This window comes from Oryzias latipes, chromosome 12 (assembly GCF_002234675.1).
Source record: "Oryzias latipes chromosome 12, ASM223467v1".
NCBI classification, from domain to species: Eukaryota; Metazoa; Chordata; class Actinopteri; order Beloniformes; family Adrianichthyidae; genus Oryzias; species Oryzias latipes.
The window spans coordinates 6,022,462-6,040,879 of NC_019870.2; the positions used below are offsets into that span (position 1 = coordinate 6,022,462).

At 43.9% G+C, this 18,418-nt stretch overlaps 1 protein-coding gene across 2 annotated transcripts in view; it reads left to right on the forward strand.

Annotated features, from left to right (window-relative positions):
- Positions 1-18,418, forward strand: part of LOC101155530 (collagen alpha-1(V) chain) — an 87,607-nt gene that overhangs the window by 46,902 nt on the left and 22,287 nt on the right. For both annotated transcript variants that reach the window (XM_011481505.3, XM_011481504.3), the window contains exons 8-30: positions 1,118-1,666; positions 1,756-1,812; positions 2,367-2,408; positions 2,583-2,645; positions 2,717-2,791; positions 4,096-4,188; positions 4,568-4,624; positions 4,710-4,763; positions 4,865-4,918; positions 5,059-5,112; positions 5,191-5,244; positions 5,315-5,368; positions 5,567-5,611; positions 9,312-9,365; positions 9,574-9,618; positions 10,836-10,889; positions 10,975-11,019; positions 12,226-12,279; positions 13,060-13,104; positions 13,267-13,320; positions 14,286-14,330; positions 14,529-14,582; positions 17,745-17,852. In XM_011481505.3, the coding sequence (XP_011479807.1) occupies positions 1,118-1,666; positions 1,756-1,812; positions 2,367-2,408; positions 2,583-2,645; positions 2,717-2,791; positions 4,096-4,188; positions 4,568-4,624; positions 4,710-4,763; positions 4,865-4,918; positions 5,059-5,112; positions 5,191-5,244; positions 5,315-5,368; positions 5,567-5,611; positions 9,312-9,365; positions 9,574-9,618; positions 10,836-10,889; positions 10,975-11,019; positions 12,226-12,279; positions 13,060-13,104; positions 13,267-13,320; positions 14,286-14,330; positions 14,529-14,582; positions 17,745-17,852 (1,809 nt within the window). The remainder of the gene's footprint in view (positions 1-1,117; positions 1,667-1,755; positions 1,813-2,366; positions 2,409-2,582; positions 2,646-2,716; positions 2,792-4,095; positions 4,189-4,567; positions 4,625-4,709; positions 4,764-4,864; positions 4,919-5,058; positions 5,113-5,190; positions 5,245-5,314; positions 5,369-5,566; positions 5,612-9,311; positions 9,366-9,573; positions 9,619-10,835; positions 10,890-10,974; positions 11,020-12,225; positions 12,280-13,059; positions 13,105-13,266; positions 13,321-14,285; positions 14,331-14,528; positions 14,583-17,744; positions 17,853-18,418) is intronic.

Here is an 18,418-nt window from a genome sequence, read left to right on the forward strand (position 1 = left end):
AGATGGCGCTTAATGTAAAACAGAAATACTCCTGTACACAAGGTGGCGCTGCGCAACTTTACGCTTCTTAAACTCGCTTTTCACTCAGAAGAAGAGAGCAAGTATTTACGCGCTTGTCAGAATCATACAAAGAAAACATTAATATTTCAAGCACCAGTTGCTCCAACTCCAGTTCCAGCAATGAAGAAATTATTGTTCTGTTGAATAATGAAAGACGCCGGAAAAGACGCCGATTATCCCATAGCTACGAGAAGAGAAGAACATGAGGAGTTTTATCGACTGGTACAAGAGCTGAAAATGGATCATGAGCGTTTTCGGGGATATTTTAGAATGTCCGTCAGGGAGTTCGAAAATTTACTTCAACAACTGGTCTTATTTCTTCGCGGCAGTGTAGACGCTACTTTACGTATATTTTCTTCGCCGTTATGTATGTGTGCTCAGCAAGACAGTTTTGTGTTTGAGCGGCCCCAAGTTGTGTTTTACTGTAACTTCAGAAGCTCCAGACACGTGTGCAAAAGCGCCATTCTCATTGGTTGTATAGTTTTTGGTGCGTCAAACCAAAAAAACGAACCCGAGGCGTTTTTAAAAAAAATGACGCTTTTACGCGTGGCGTTTTTCGCGTCGGTTTGCACACTCACGTTGGTGCCCTTTGTTTAGTCATGAGGCGTTAAACGTCGACAAATATCGAATATAAGAAAAAAGTTACAATTTGACCAAAAACTGATCTTTAATTTCATTTTAAAATAAAAACATTTTGCTGGAGAGAAGTTTAGGAGTCACTGGGACAGCTGGGACAGAGTAACACTGGTCCGTCTAAGGTGCATCTCAGGTGCGTTGCGTGATAAATCCGTCCCACCAACATCATTTTTCATTGTATTTGTTGCGTCTCCGGTCCGTCTCCCCTCCCGGAGGAGTGGTTTGTCCTGCCACCCCTTATCGAGTAGTTCGTCCCGCTCTCTTCGTTTATCAAAAACACAAGCCGTCAGTTTGCATGTTTTGTGTCATAAATGATATTGTCCTTTCAAAATTAAACTTTTGTCGTCCTCTGGCGAAAATAGACGCCAGCGCTGTCTGCGGCATCAACATGCATTTTTACGTAGCATTTGTTTGTCAACAGGCAGAAAATGGATACGACTATGGCAATGGATATGAATATGGTTACTACCCCACTGACGACTTTGAAGGAGGCACTGGCAGCAGTAGCAGCAGCAGCAGCAGTGGCGGCAGCAGCATCAGCGGCAGCAGCAGCAGCAGCAGCAGCAGTAGCAGCAGCAGCAGCAGCAGCAGCAGCAGCAGCAGCAGTGGCGGCAGCAGAAGCTCCACAGTTTTGGCAGGGGGGGTCAACTTCAACCGCAGCTCCACCATCACCATTTCAGGAGGCTCATTTGGAGGAGGTTCTGTATCCGTTAGCGGTGGCTCGGTTTCCGGCGGTGGCGGTTCTGTATCAGCCGGAGGATCGGTTGCCGTCGGAGGTGGTTCCTCCTCTGCCGGATCCAGCGGGTCCGTCACCACCGGGACTGGCCTGGAAGGAGAGGACGACTACTTGTATTCTGACAAGTTCAAGGAAGACGACATCAAGCTTGACGATCTGGAGGAATACGGGGATTATGGCGATTATGACCCCGGCAAAGTGCTTCCTGTTGAGAGGGATGAGTACTTTGGACAGGTGAAAGAAAGAAAGAGTTTGGTAATCAGCTCTTCCTAATCAGTTTTGATGAGAACGGGGATCATGGTGTTTGTGTGCTCTGCATACAGGTGGATGGACTTCGTGGAGAGAAGGGCCAGAAGGGAGAACCTGCTATCATAGAGCCTGTAAGTAACACTGGAGCAGTCAGATCCACATGTAAACACAAGTCGTCCATTGCTACACAAAAACCCTTGTTTGGACTCTTTGTGTTGCTGCTTTTATAAGCTTTTCATCTGGAGCACACAGTTTGTGTACATCAGAGGGGAACGGAGACACAAATTCAGGTCTTCGTATGTGGGTCAAACAGACGTCAGTGAGGGAATCTGGCGGCGTTTGCTAATGTTTCTCCGTGACCCTTTGAGCGCACTCGTAAACACAAAGACAAACATCAGAAACAAAGAAATATAAACAGATGACACAAAAAGAGATGATTTGCAAACGTCAAATCCACTCCCTTTGCTTATCCAGTGCATTAGCCCCGCCCATTTATAATGTAATTAATTAATGACATCCGAAGTGACAGGCAGTAATGCACATGTAAGGAGTCTGGACATGCGGTGGTTGAGGCCAATGGGTTTAACTCCCAAAGCCGTGCACAGGCTTGTGTCACATGGTTGAGCGCAGACATATACAGAAGATAAATGAATGGACCAATCATTTGTGTGCTCTTGTGTTTCAGGGAATGTTGGTGGAGGGTCCGCCCGGGTCTGAGGGGCCGAATGTAAGTCCTTCCTCCTCAAAGATGAGATGATGATCATGTCAGCCATGTTTTATTTGCTTACATCTGAAGCAGTGGTGTTTACCTCATTTAAGAGGCAAAAAACTCCTTTCTCCCAACCGCTGCCAGAGTGGGATTTTTCTTTTTTGCTGAGTCAGGGTCTTCTGTTTGAAACAGGGTCTCCCTGGACCCCCAGGTGCTTCTGGCCCTCCAGGCAGCCCTGGAGATACAGGGGAGAGGGTAAGCAGCAGCGATTTTAGCAGGAAGGTGAAGATATACACCACCTAAGTGGTCCTGTGTGATGTTTTCAGGGTCTACCCGGTCGTCCTGGTCTTCCTGGTGCTGATGGTGTGCAAGGACCCCCTGGAACTGTCCTGATGCTGCCTGTAAGTAAATATTAATGAGCTCATTAAATCTGACCCCTCAGTGACCTAGACGTTAAGTACTCCCACCAAAGTTTTACTTGGATGTTTTTCTCCTTTATTTATTTATCGTTTTGTTGCCAGAATTTAAGCCCGTCTGTCCAGAAAGTTGCAAAACCGGCGGTGATCCGTCTGCAGCATCAACAGTTATCTAAACTTTCTCCGTTTTTTTCTCTCCTTTTTTTTTTACATTTGGAAGTCTCTCCATTCTGATTAATTGTACAGATGTGGAGCTGCGGTTTTAGTCTGGCTGAGACATGTGGCAAACTTCATCCGGACACGGACTATCCACTGGCAGCGAGCTGCAAATCTCAGTCCTTTGAGCTCCATGTCTAATGAGAAACATGCACCATGTTTCACCCGTGTTTCAGCACCTTTTTGGATGACATGTACCACAGTCTCTTCCAGATTGTCATGCATCAACTTTTGTTTTTTTTTTTTGGCCAAAACTCTGAGTCAGAGGAACATTTAGTCCCAGACTAATGAAGTTTGCTGTTGTTGATAGGAAACAACAATGATGATATTGGTTCTGGCTCAGGTTTCTTTTTAGCCAGCAAAGGAAGAGAGCCAGACAGGGGGAAAAGAAGACGACAATAGAGGATGGGTGGAGCTGGGGGCCGCAATTCTGTAACAAATCTAAGTGAGCAGGAAATTTGACAGATAGATGAAAAACTGAGGTTTGGCACAATCCGTATGAAAGCTGTTTATACTGAATGTCTGTAGAAGATGTAATTGAGCTCTCAAGTCCTCAAAAAACTGTTTGTGTTTTGCTTCTTGGTAACACAATGGTTAAAATCCTGCTGGTTTTGCTGTTTTGTTGTCACAGTCATTCCTCCTGAGAACTTTGTCATGTAAACTGAAACAAAAAGCCACACCTCCATAAAGAAAAAAAAACAAAAAAACAATTCTTTGTTGCATTACGTGAAAACCTTTTCGCCTAGGATGTAATACAGAGGACTGGCCACCAGATGGCAGCAGAGCAGCCATTTGCTGGTTCTGTTTAAAAAAATAAAAACGAGTGATGCTGAGCCCAGCATCAGGTTTGGAAGTAAAAAACAAATTAGATGTCATTTTTTTGTTTTGTTTGTTTTGATGTGTTACTGGATCAACATTTTAAAAATTTGGTGTCTGAAGATTCATAACCCCTTTTTTAATAGTAAAACATGTGCAATACAAAAGGCCTTCAGCTCTCATCTGTTTACACAGTCGTTGGACAGAAAAAGTTAAAAAAAAAAAATAATGGCAAAAATATGCTGTCCCTGATGCAGTTTAGGTTCAGTTCTGGAGGGGATTCTGGACAGAAAGGACCCGCTGCGTCGGCGCAGGAGGCCCAGATGCAAGCCATCATGCAGCAGGCCAGGGTAACAGACCACAACTAGACAATCGCTTGCTGCTTATTTTTTCATTACAAGAAAAAAATGTATTTTTTGGGTTTGATTTGATATTTTTATCATGTTTCTTTAAATTTTGTCGCCTCTATTTTGCAAAAGTCCACACCAAAACAGTTAAGAGTCAGAAGACTGCTCTTTTTACAATCAGAATAGATATTTATTTGCATTATTACTCAATGGAGGAGTTAGGAAAATTTGATTGGACTTTTACTGAATGTAGTTTAAAGCCAAATACTCCAAAGTAATATCATATAATCATGCCGTTTCTTCCACTTCTTAAACTGTTATAGATAGTAAAAAGGGATTCTTATAATTTTTAAATCAAGTTCCTGCTTGTTTTTTTGTTTAGATGGCGATGCGCGGCCAAACGGGTCCCATGGGATTGACCGGAAGACCCGGACCTCTGGTTTGGGATTCAAACTTATCCTATCAAAATCTACATGTTCAACTTTGGTTTGTCCCATTTTGATACATGTTTGGTCTGATATCAGGGTCCTCCAGGTGCTCCAGGTCTGAAGGGAGAGTCAGGGGAGGGGGGCCCTCAGGTGCCACTTTTTTTAAAAATCTTTTTATAACCATAAATATTCTTTAAGTGAAATTTCTGAGCATTAAAATCCACAAAAACAACATCTGCTTTTCACTTCAGGGACCCCGTGGACCCATGGGATCTGCTGGACCCCCTGGAAAGCCTGGCAGGAGGGTCAGTAAAGAAATGTTGTTTGTTGTATTTCTGAGTGTTTGTTTGTGAAGACAGAGCAGGAAGGTTCAAATCAGGTCAGAATTGATTTAATGAGCCGTAAAATCTGCAAACAGATGTGCTGAACTGTTGTCCCCTTTTAGGGCCGTTCTGGAGCAGACGGCGCCAGAGGAATGCCAGGACAGACCGGACCCAAGGCACGTAGTCGGCCAGTGATCCTCAGCGGTTCGTGGTCCCTGTGTGTTTGAATCTTTGTGTTTTTCTGTGCTCATCAGGGAGACAGAGGCTTTGACGGTCTGGCTGGACTTCCTGGTGAAAAAGGCCACAGAGTGAGTAGACTTGTTGGTTCATTGAAATGTTTTTCCAGCATGAAATACTGATCTGTGTTCATGTCTTCAGGGAGAAGCTGGCCCTCAGGGACCTCCAGGTTCTCCTGGAGAGGACGGCGAGAGGGTAATGCGAGAAGAAAAAAAAGCTCTAGTTGAAAAACATTTCTTGATCCCACTGCTCCATCTTTGAACCTCCTTCCTCAGTCTGCTCAGCTTGATCTCATCTCCACCTGCTTCACGGTTCCCTCTGTGGCCTTTGCTATCTCCTCCATTATCATTCAGTGTCTGCTTCTCATCCTGACCTGCTCCATCTCTTTCCCAGGGAGATGACGGAGAGATCGGACCCAGGGGACTTCCTGGTGAACCGGTGAGAGATTGCACGTTTCATCATTCAAACAGAAAGGTTGTATGTTGGGGGGGTGTTGCTGTCCATGTGGATGTCTGTTAGTGGAGAGGTTGTGATGGAAGACGTAGTTGATGCACACTCTAGGATCATCAAAAAACATCAGAGAGGAGGCCACAAAAAAAGGAAGAAAAAAAAAATCAATGTGTCGTTTTCAGATGCCTCCACCAGGGCGTGCTGCATCAGCTTGAATACCTGGTTAGAAAACAGGCTGGGGGGTGATTTTTAATAACTGTGGGAACTGTGTTCAGCAGAGGAAAAAAACAGCTCTCATTTTCTCACTGTTGGTTGTTTCGGCATAACTCAGCCTGTTGTTGTTTCTACTGATGCTATTTTGACAATCGTTCTTGTTTCAACGTGATTTGAGAGAAAAATCAATTGTTTCTCTTTCTTCTTAAACACAGAAAATCAAAAACTTGTACAGAATCTTCTCATTTACTTCTAACGCTGGAAAAGTTTCATCCTTCCAGAAATGGCTGCAAAAATACATCCAAGATTATTTCTCTTTTTTGAGGGAGGGAGAACTTCAAATCCCTTTTGCTTGAAATATAGATGTTTGGGTTGTTTATTAATTAAAAAATCCGCAAGAAACAAGAATATGAATGCATGCATCATGCTTTAAATGCATAAAAAAATCATATTAATTGCCTAACATATTATTTCAATGCATTATTGATTTACGTGACATTTACTATTTATTTATTTATTTATTTATTTATTTATTTATTTATTTATTTATTTATTTATTTATTTTTTTACCTTGTCCTGTCCAACAGCTGGGCAAACAGATGAGAGCTGAGGGCCTCTTGTGTTGGACATATTTTACTTTAACAAGAGGGGTTATTAATCTTCAGACAAACCAAAGGTATGTCTGAATAAACCCCTTTTGTAATTGAGGCCAAACTTTATTAATTTCAAACATGTTTGAAGATCTTTGGTGTTGGACCGGACGGAAAAGGAAAGAGGGGAAGAAGAGAGAGGGACGTTAGAAAGAGGGGGGGAAGGAGGGTGATAGTAGGAGGGGAAGGGGGTTAAGACCATGAAGCAGCATAGAGCAACAAGTTTACTGGTTGTTAATCACCATGGTAAGGCTCAAATGCAGTACAAAAAGGGCGGAGCCTGTCCACACACACACCCAAGTGTCAAACACACCTGCTAGTTGCAAAAATGTCCATCTGTCGACATGTACACAAAACAGATAGTGCTCACACGCATACTTATGCCTTAAAACCAACTAGTGTGAAACATTTCAGTCATTCAGTCACGCAAACCGCCAGTGCAAAGGTGAGCCAACACCCGTGCTCAGGTGAGTGCTCATGTTCTTCTAATATGGATGGTGGAATGTGTAAAGAAGGAAGGAGAGCGCCCAGCCATCCCCACCCCAAGACCCCCACCGCAGCAGCAGCGGCAGCCGGAATCCCCCCACGCCACACGGAAACCGGCAGGGAACAACCGCCGCCCGGGCGACCAAGCCCGCCACCCAGGCCAGGGCCAGCAGGACCGCCGCAAGGCCCCCCAGAGCCAGAGAGCAGGGAGGCACAGAGGGAAAGAGAGGGCCGCCCCAGCCCAACCAGGAGAACAGCCCCCCCGCCGCGCCGGGAGAGCCCAACGCAGGGCCCCACCGGAGAGGGACGCCCACAGCCCCAGACGAGCACCCCACCACCACCCAGGAGTTCCGGGCATCCCCCCGCCCCAACCCCAGGTACGAGCCAGGACCCCCCAAGGGAGACCCGCCCCGCACTCCAGGCAGCCATCCGCCCGGCCCACGGTTGGTCCAGGGAGGAGCAAGGCAGGGGCCCGCCGCCCCCGCCCAGGAGGGGGGAACCCCGGGGAAAAAAGAGGGCCCACAAGGGGTGTTGTAAATATGGCCCGACCAGGCTCGGCCACAGTTGGAAGTTAGGCGGGGCCCAGCGCTCAGGAGCAAGGACCAGAACCCACCCCCCAGGGACACCAACACCCCCGGCTCAGATGTAATGTGAACCCCCCCACCGCGCGGAGAGAGCACCGCCGGGCCCAGGAAGCCGGCACCCCGGGGACACGGCCGCCGCTCCAAAGGGGCCCGTACCCCCCACCAGGGAAGAGGCAGGGGACAGATGGTCCTAGGTCCCACCTTCCTTGCAAAATGTGTGTGCGTATATGTGTGTTTAAGAGGGTGTGTGTGTGCATGTGTGTGTGTTTATGTTGGGATGTATATATTGAGGGGGGAGGGGTGTGTGTACTAAGGGGGGTGCAGTTAAAATTGGCGGGTAGGGCACTAAGGGGACATCTCCTGATTACTCACAGTGATGTCCCCTCACCCTCCCCACCAAGGGGCCCTAAATGTCTAAGGTGCGGTTAAAATTGGCGGGTAGGGTGCTAGGAGGACATCTGCTGCTTGCTGGCAGTGATGTCCAAGCACCCCCCCTACCAAGGGCCCTACATGTCTAAGGTGCAAATAAAACCGAAAGAGGGGGGGCCCACTCCATACGGCAGCCATAGGAGGGGGGGCCACTGCCTAGTAAACCCCCCCCCCCCCAAGGCCCATCGCAGGCTAATCCCCCCACCCCCTCACCCTATTATGAGGTTATATGAGGAAGGGGGTAAGTTGGGGACAGCTGGTAGACTGTCCCCCGGTGGTCAAACAGCTGTCCCCCACCCCCCCCCCCCAGCAAGGGGGCCAGGCCCACCCAGCCCAGGGGCCCCACCCCCGGAGGCGCCGACACCCCAGGCCCAGCACCACCCACCCCACACAGAGGGAGAGGAGCCAGAAAGCGCCGGCCCCCCCCGGAGCAAGCCCAGGCCCCCACCCCCAAACGCCGGCCCTAGAAGAGCTCTGGTCAGGCCTCGACGGGACCGAGGCAGCCAACCGGCCGGGGAAACCGCCGATGGCCTCAGCGGAGACCCCGACCCGTCAACCCCCCCTGCCCCGTACCAATAGTGGCCCCCCCCCCTCCCCCAGAATGCCCCCCCACAGGACAGGGCCGACAAGACCCCCCACCCCACCCCTCCCCAGACCCCGCAGCCGAAGCGGATGACACCCAGAGCGCCCGGGGGCCCCAAGAGGGTTGTCCCGTCCCGCCCCAGAGCCAGGGAAGGGCTGATCCCAGCCCCAGGCGTAGATGGGAACATTTACTATTTATTTACTCATTCTATATAAGTATTCTAAATATTTCCCTTCTATATATTTTCTTACTTATTCTTTATATGTACCTATTCTTTATATATGTACTTAATTTACTTACTCCTCTATTTACTTTTTGTTTGTTTGATCCGATAGCTAGTGAGCTGAAATTGTACCATCACTTGTTTTTTTACTTTGAGCTGCCATGATGATCGAATTTCTGCTTGTGAGATAAATAAAGTTAAATTCAATTGAATCAAAACCGGGGAAAAAAGGCATTTTTGTTCATAAAAAAGAAATGTTTATATTTTTTCAACCGAGCAGGTTTTGCCTCCATGATTGGATCAGTTTTTGCTCTGATTGAACATTGCATACCATCTCAAAAACAACAACAACAAATTAATAAAACGTCTGTCTTCTTCCAAATCAGCCCAAAAAACCTAAGGATCCCCTCAGCGTCAGGCAAAGTGCCGTCTCCAGAAAGAAACATTAATCAAAATGAAACATCGTTGTGAGTTTGGGTCAATCTTCTCCCATGTTTATGTGAAATCTTTCTTTTCCAAGGGACCTCGTGGTTTGCTGGGACCGAAAGGACCCCAAGGACCTCCTGGACCTCCTGTGAGTCCTCTCATCTCCACACAGATTGTGTTTGGAGAGCACATCCCAGCTTTTAGCATCTCAATACTTCACTTTTTTCCTCAGATGGGGATGTAGAATAGGTTTTACACCAAAATCCTTTGTTCATTTGTAGATTTTCATTAAAGGGAAGCTTGGATTGAATATTTTCCCGTATTTATGTTTTAATAATCTGCACTTTTTGCATCAGGGCGTCACTGGAATGGATGGCCAACCTGGACCTAAAGGAAACATAGTGAGTGAAGCACAAGCAGCTAAAGCTACTGACACTTTCACTGCAATCTTCAATAAAAAAAGGCCTTGTGAGGCTTTTACCTGCTCCATCACTGACTCACACAAACCGACGCTACACAATCGGGCCGCACAATTCCAGCTCAATTTCCACAAAGCGCCTGGTTGTAATGAGAGGATATCTGACGGCAGCAGCTCCTCTGCTCTGTTGGGAATCTCCCAACAAGGTGGAGATGGAAGATCAACAACTTTCCCTGACTCCTACTCTCAGATAACATCCCAGCCTTCAGTTCCCCCACAAGGAGAAGGCTTCTAATGTTTGAGCTTCCTCTGCCTCTGTCATTAACAAAGTGAGAATCTTCTGTTGTCAGTGGAAGATATTGATCCTAATCCACCGACAGTGTTGGCTAAATTCCTTTTTTTTTTAAAGTGATTGATTACTTTACTTTAGAGACTGGATGAAATTGTAATTAAAATACTTTACGCATCAATTTTTGCTTTTTTTCCCACTCATTCAAATTCTAAAAGGGAAAAAAAAAGAAAGCACAAATAAGATCCTCTTGTCTTTCATTTAACTTTATTTTTAAAGAGATGACCTCGTTCAAAGTATGAACCTGGTTGAAGACATGGCTTCAAATTCAGACAACGGGGTGAAAAAAATGACACAAACAGAAATTGAAACACATGTGGTCTATGCCACTTCTGAAAGTGAGATGTGGGGGGAAAAAAGCCTATATCCATGAAATGACATCCATATCTATCAAACCGGAAACTACTAAATGCCTTTTTCCTCCTCAAATGCAGAAAGAAGAAAAGAAAATCATTCTGACTGGAGGGGGCTGGAACCAGATCAAATATAAAAGCTTTTAAACAAAGCTAAAGTGAAATAACACAAAACCCACAACACAAAATAGAAATGAAAATGTACAAAACCAATCTAACGTAAAGGTTTAAGTAAATGATGGTAAAGGTTTTAACAAATACTAAGTGTCTCAGCTTTGTGAAGCTGTTCTGGTTTCTTCAGTCGGTTTTGGAGAAGATTCTCTCAGTTCTCAGTTGGTTCTGAAGCCGATTCTAAATCAAATTATTTCTTGAAACACACTTTACTTTGCGTTACCCCCCCACCACTGTCCGGCGACTAGTTTGTTCTTATTCAAGATACTCATCCACATCAGCTGTTTTTTAACTAGCAGAAACATTTAGACTGTTTTCCTTTTTTAGGGTCCTCAAGGAGAGCCAGGTCCTCCTGGACAGCAAGGCAACCCAGGTGCTCAGGTTCGTACACAGCAGGTCACCAGGCATCAATATGGTTCTATAATCTATGACCAAAAAGTTCTGATCAGAAATCTTCTCACTACAGGGACTTCCAGGACCTCAAGGAGCCATCGGTCCTCCAGGAGAGAAGGTAAAAAGCTTGGACTAGTAAACAAAACATGTTTTAAAGGGAAAAAAGGAAACAAATGTTAATGCAAAAACTTAGAAATGCTTGAATTCCTAAATTATCATCTGGATGGTTCAGTTGATTTACATCATAGCAATGCATTTTGTAAATTTATGTTAATAAAATGCAATCATTTTAAAATAAAAGTTCAACTTTTCTATGTATTGCTGAGGGATTGTAACTTTTTAAGTCGACCCGATTTTACCGCATGCAAAAAATGTAATTTTTTAGTTTTTAGTGCAAAAGAATACAAAATAAATGAAGAAAGTGAATACAAATCAGAACGAAAAACTCCTAAAATGATGTATTTTCAACAAGCTGCAAAGCGTTGCCATGGCAGCTCCGCAGTAATTTTAAGAAAAAGGGCAAAGTTCATGTTACTTGAAATACTTTTTTTTTCACCTCTGCTCATGGAAATATACCACAATGTCTCAAAAAAAAAAAAGGCCCTCTGGATACAACCTTTGTCCTTCTATGAAAGACATCATTTTTTAAGTCAAACTCAAATCACATTTTTTTTAACTACTGAAGACAGATTGGATGTAACTCAGACACACAAAAATTAGACATAAACATCAAGCAATTATTTGCAATATTGCAGTGATTTTCCTCACAAAGATCACTTCACCAATGGTAAACATTCACACACAAATAGGTTTTCTCCAAAACAGAGTTTGCTCTTTCAAGTAAATCGTGGTTGCTAGGGGAAAAAAAAAAAATTACTTTAACGTAGAGTCATGAGACTTGATACATACATTTTTCAGCCCAATTCATTCAAAAAAGGCAATGGTTGCTATGGATTTATCACTTATGTAGAGGCAATAATGTTGAATCAAAATGAAAAAATCCTGCTAAAACATACAAAATGTACCACATGTTTTAGATTCAATTTTAAATCAATTTCAGGCCATAGTTGAGCCTCTTTTCAGATTTATCCCTCATTACATTTTTTCTTTTATTCACAACTGTAACTAAAAAAGTTTTTTTCTTTTTTTAATTGTTAGTTTTGTAATTGTATGTTGCCTCCAGGACCAGTTCCCCTTCATTTTGTCGCTAATATATTCATATCTGACATTAATATCCTTTCTAGATAAATGAGAAAAACTATATAATTACTGCGTTCTATAGATATTAAACCTGTATTCACCACCATTTTCTTGTTTTCTCAAGGGTCCAACTGGAAAACCAGGCTTACCAGGAATGCCAGGAGCTGATGGTCCACCTGTGAGTCCCGCGTTTCCTTTCCCTGAAATGAAGTGTGTTTTCCCTTTGGTTCCCGGTATTTTGGTGTTAATGTTTAGAGCAAAACATACTGAGATAATCACTGAGTAGAATCATGACGCAAACACCTTCACACAGCTGGAGCACCAGCTTAAACAACACCAAGGGCCTCACATGCAAAGGCAGACACCTGCAGCAGTGACACATGTGTTTTTGGAGGGGCACCAGGTGCCATCTTGGAGGAAAATAGGGCGAGAGAGGTGGGGAGGTATTAAAAAACAAAGATGGTTTTACAAAAAAAAGGTGTTTTTTTAAAGTGACTCACCGTTTCACACGTTTTTCTTATTTTTGCTTTAACCAGTTGCGTACATCCAGTCGTATTTCGTAATTCTCTATACTAAAAACCCATCAGTGCTTTGTCTCATTAGAACACCGTTCCTTTTCCCACCAGTTTTTTTCTCCACAAGGCATCGATGTGTGTTTTTGTGTCTTCTACTCCGCGTGCACGTTTATATTGTGCAGTCCCAAGATGGCTGCAGTTGTGGCTTTTAGAGCACAGTAATAGCTGCTAGTGCCTCTAAAATGTAGCGCATTAAAGATGTAAAAAAAAAGAAAGTCCCCTAATGAGAATGAACTCAAAAAGCCCTTTTTCCAATTTCCCACTTAGATTCGTCCTCCAGCAGTTTTACAACCTAATCTCTCTTTTTAAAGAGCTGTTGTAGTATTTATGGTGGTAATTATACAGAAACGCTGTTCAGTAATATTGCAATTTATAATTTACAGGGTCACCCTGGGAAAGAGGGTCCAACTGGAGAAAAAGGACACATGGTGGGTTCCTCCTCTGTTGATCCACTTCAACCTTCCATTTAGTCTGCTTCATTCATTCAAACTCTTTTACTGCTCTTGTGTCCCAATTTAGACCCATTTGCATAATAGATTCAGAATTAAAGTTGATCAAATAAACTCTACTGTCTAAATGCGTGTCTCTAGGGCCCTCCAGGACCTCAAGGGCCCATTGGTTATCCTGGACCCCGAGGCGTAAAGGTGAGATTCTTCGTGATAAAAGCAGAAGGCTTTTATTTTTTATTTTTTTTATTTTAATGTTCATGAGTGTTTTTGCAGTCTAGCGTCTTTGTTTCCCATGGTGAGTAATTTTGTGAAAAGCCCATAAAAGAGCAGCACGAGTCGGTTCAATTCCTCTGTGTTTACATGAAGATATTGTTGAAGAACTGAAGCCATCTGTGGCCACGTCAGATGGAGCCAAGCCCAATCACAGAGGCAGTTCTTCTCATGTTTGGTGCCATTATTCACCGTCGGAGGAAAGACAAAAATCAGCCAGTAATTCTTCAAAAGTGTCTGATCCAGTCACTACAGAGGCCTTCATGGGAGTGACTCCCCTATTGAATGGCTCTGATTTATCAGAAAGATATTAAGGATCATCAGCGTTCCAATTGCATCGACCTCGGACAAACCTAAAGACCCACTCCAATGAAAATGCTGTTTTTAACATGTTCTTGTGGCATTTTTCTGATGGTGGTGGACATATATAAGGAAAGTTAATCTCATCATTGTATTTTTTGAGTATTTCTTTTTTTAAATCACTTTAAATCACAGACAGAAAAATTTGCTTTTTTCTGGCTCAACATCCCAGCTGGATTAATCCAACATTGCTCTGCATTTTTTTGAACCAGTAATGTTAGGTTGGGGGTGTGATGGGCCGTAAGCTGGCAGGTGAGCGCGTATACAAATGAATGACAGGAAGTGAGGGAGCACACTTACTCTCACTTACTCTCATGGCATTTCTAATTAACTCCTGCGGTCTGCAGAAACTATGTCCTAGAAAAATACTGTTTTACAAAAAGTGAAAGACCACTGGGATTTCTTTGATAGATCAAAAGATGATTGAAGTGGGTCTTTATGGAATACAAGTTTTAATACTGCTCAGTATCTGTGCCTCCCATCAAAATGACCTGCTGACCTGTAAGCTTCTGTCTGCTGTTGCATCGCAGGGCGCTGATGGCGTGCGTGGCCTCAAAGGAAACAAAGGTGAAAAGGTAAGAATAGTTGAATCTTTGCAGCTAAAAAATGAAAGTTGATTTAAGATGCTTACAATGGTGGTTATACTGAAAAAAGAATAAAAAACAACCTTTCATGGTTTCTGTAGCACCTGGCACCCTCATTAGGTGTTTCAAAGCATTTGAAATGATAACATTTACGCCCCAAACTGAATTTCCTGCTGGTTTCTTTACCAGGGAGAAGACGGATTCCCCGGATTCAAGGGAGACATGGGAATCAAGGGCGACAGGGTGAGGCTTATCGCTTTTTTATGTCACACTTTGACTGGAGGAAAACAAAACGATCTTAAAATGTTGTTTGACACACAGATCTCCAGATGAGCCTTTGGACAATACTATGGTCACACAGAACACGATTTGCGCATTAAATTCGCATCCGCTGGCTCTTTTTGACAAGTCAAATTTGTTGCTCAATGTTTGTCCAAAAATCTGTTCATAAACTTGACGCACCTGATGCATATGGGAGGAGTGATAGATACACATGGACCATATCAGATGATGTTGAGAAACAAGATTTATCTGTTTTAAAGAGTTCTACAAAAGCTTTGGCGATCCTGTCTCCAAGTCTAGGTTCATGAGATCATTTAGAGTCCTAGTTTAACAACTTGTTGCCTCTTATCAGTCTTAAGTGGTGGTGGGAGGTATTATTGTTTCCATCAAGTTTAGGAGGAAAACGATCAGATTCTGCACGTTGGTTTTTTCCTTGACATGTCACTCACCAAAGCTGAGTTCCTGATAGGTTAAGATATTTGAACTAGAAACACTGAACTGCAACGCCTGAAACATGCAAACAATGTTTCAGGCATAATGTAAACATTACCGCCGCGTCTGATGCTCAAAACGTGCCACAAAGCATCTCAACGCACCTGTACATTGAATTAACTGGACGCACCTGCCGTGCAAATCCCATTCGGTGTGAACTTATCTCAACAAGTTGCCTTAGACGTATCACCTTTGTGTTGGCCGCCATGTTCAAGTAAAAGTTCTGACCAATCTTGTGGCGAATATGCAAACACACGCCGGCAGCTTTCGGATTATTTTCCGTCTCTTCTCAGCCAGTTCTTTCGTCTCTGATTGCAAGAGAAGAATCTCCCTTTTGCTTCCCCTTGTGAAGGGATTTAAGCTGTCAAGTTGCAGGAGAAATGCCTCCTCCGATGAGGGACATAACTCAGCCTTCAAACATTTCCGCTGTCATATTTTACTGAGCCGTCTGCTAAAAGGAGGAGGAAGGAATCAATGCCACTTTGAACGGCCCTCAAGTCCCACAAGACACTTCAGTTTTCCTCTGGAGATGTTAAAGATCTAAACAAAACTGAAAAGGAGACTGTAACGTTTGAAGCAGCTCGTGTGGTTGCTCATCTGAAAGGTTTTTTTTCGTTGATGAGGTTACAGGAATGAGTCAGTTTGCTTGATGGTGTTTCATGATGGTCCCTGCAGAAGCGCCTGGCTGTCAGGGCGAGTTTGTAGTCTGTAGCGTTAGTCCTGCAACCAGGGAGGAACAAGGCTCTGATGCCTTTAAGGGCTTTTGCTTTAGTCACAACTGCCCTTAGGGGTGGATACGGGCTGTCTGCCAGTGAAAAATGGGCAAACCTGTGTGGGGCATGGGGCGCACATGAAATTCCTAGATCCTAGACCGCTCAGCGAGCCCGTACATAGAAGATGTTCATGCACGTTTTTCTATCCACATGCTGAGGGTGACAGCTCGCAGAGAACACCACAAAGTTTAGTAAGAAGGATGTAGACGAAATACAGCCATGTTCTATGAAATTTCAGTCCAGTACGTGCACCTTACTGATGACCAGAGTGTGATGTAAGATCAGCGTACAACAGCTTCACTCATACGTCAAAAGCCTGTGTGACTTCCGCTAGCCTTACAAATACTTTACAACTCACTTGCCACACGAACGAAAATGGTTTGTCCCATTTTCATGACGTCCCTCAAGGAGCCTCAAGGGAACTGCAAGACACACCGGCATTCCCTACAAACTACGTTCACCCAGTGCAAAACTGGCACGTTTACTCAAAGCTATGCACATTTTTAAGACCGTTTCCGGGCTCTGCGTTCAAAGCCTGCGACCATTGAGCCCGCGTTGAAAGTTAAACCAGGTTGAATCAATCAGGAACTTTGATTTTGCAGTGATGTATGGATGACATCTCCTTTAATTCACAGAGATACCAATCGTTTGAAGATTGATAATGAAGGAGAAATTAATAACTGTGGTTTGTGCCCTGCTGGAGTTATGACACTAAGTCCTTCATATTTCAAAAAAGAGCTGTAACTGAAAAAAAAGTGGAGAAAGATTCATGGGATTTGCACCGCTTGGACATTTCGCACCTAATCTCTTCCAACATGCGCTAGTAAATAGTAGAAAAAGAAAATGAAGAAGCCCCTCCCATCTTTTCCAGCATCAAGTGTGAAATACATAAGGGCTAATGGCCGACGAAGTATGCATGATCACTTTTTAACGCACGCCGTGGAAACCTGAAAGTGTCTGATGGTTCAGGCCATAAACCCGCTTATACCATGGTCATTTACAAAAGAAATAAATAGTAACCCGTTTTTAGTCCTTAATTCTTGTTTTTTTCCAATTTGGATCACTTTTCTCACAAAAAGCGGACTATTTGTTACACGCCGCACCGTGTAACAAATAGTGTCGCGTCAGCGCCACACCACCGCTGCAGTCAAGACTCAGCGATATAAAGCGATATATATTTGTGCTGATCTTTCCGATGGGTTGAATAAAGCATCAGTTCAGAGAGAATGTTCACCTCTTACTGCTTGTTTTTGTCCAAATGATGAAGCAAAAGGTTGTTTTAAAAAAGCCGGCGCAGTGATACAAAACATTTAAGCTACGTGACCGGAACTTCTTTTTTCACAGTGCGGTTATCCTGTTGTATATCACTTTTTAATGCACACCCAGCAGCCAATAAGAACCGAGTTTTCACCCGGACCATGGTATACATGTTTAAGAACCTGCATTCATTGCATTCTTGAATATGCGTCACATGCCCGGTGTGTGTGTGTCATAGTTTTAAAATGCAGTTGCTCCTCTTTACGAGGCCCGGACAACCCGGACAACCCAAAAACCTGCAGCATCAGTACAGATCATATGGGTGCACGGGACTAAGGCTTTTCCTGACAGCAACTTTACCCGTTTTTACCACTTTACCAACAATTTATCAAAAGAAATTGTAGGACCTCATTAATTCTGCAGGAAAACTCACTTTTTGTGCACAAACATTACCCAGACTAGCAGACATTTAACGCCTCTGAATCCAGAATAAATGCACCCTTATTTGTCTTGAAAAGTTTTCCACTTCACAGAAACAGAGTCCGCCAGGCTAACAGATCTAATAAAAGCTGCTTGCTGAGTGATGTTCTTTGTTATTCAGGGAGAACTTGGACCTGCAGGGCCCAGAGGGGAAGACGGTCCCGAAGGGCCAAAGGGTCGCTCTGGACTCCCAGGAGATCCTGGTCCAATTGGCCCCGGTGGTGAGAAGGTGAGCTGCTATTAGCTGGACCACGCTGGAAGCCCACAGGCAACAACTCACCGACTTTATTGTGTGTTTAGAAAGAAAAGGACTTTTTCCTCAAGTGCTTTGTGCTTTATTCTGAACCACCTGGCTGCTTTTTCACCAACTCGGAGTATCAAAGACCCGAAGAACATGCAGTTCTTTAGCCAAAACATTTTCATGGATCAAACATTTTATTCAGCAGTTTTCTGGGTTTTCTTCCAAAAGATTTAGGGGGAGAAAACTATTTTATGTGTTTTATTTTCATTAACTCAAGCTGAGTTTCCTTGTTTTTTCCTCTTGAACCAAGATGTTAACCCGCTCTGAGAGTGGATCCAACATTAGTCGCTTCTTATCGTTTCTACTGTAATATTTGAGCTCTAAGTGCTGCTACACTGAGAAGAGTGCACTAAATAATTTATTTTTCTGTGGATGCACAAATCTGAACGGATTGCTGGGAGGTGCAGAGCAGCTTTGTGTAAAGTGTGGGGTCATTTGGTTTATTGCTTTGGGGCAGAACAAAAAAAAAAGGCAACAAAAAGGGAAATAAAAAC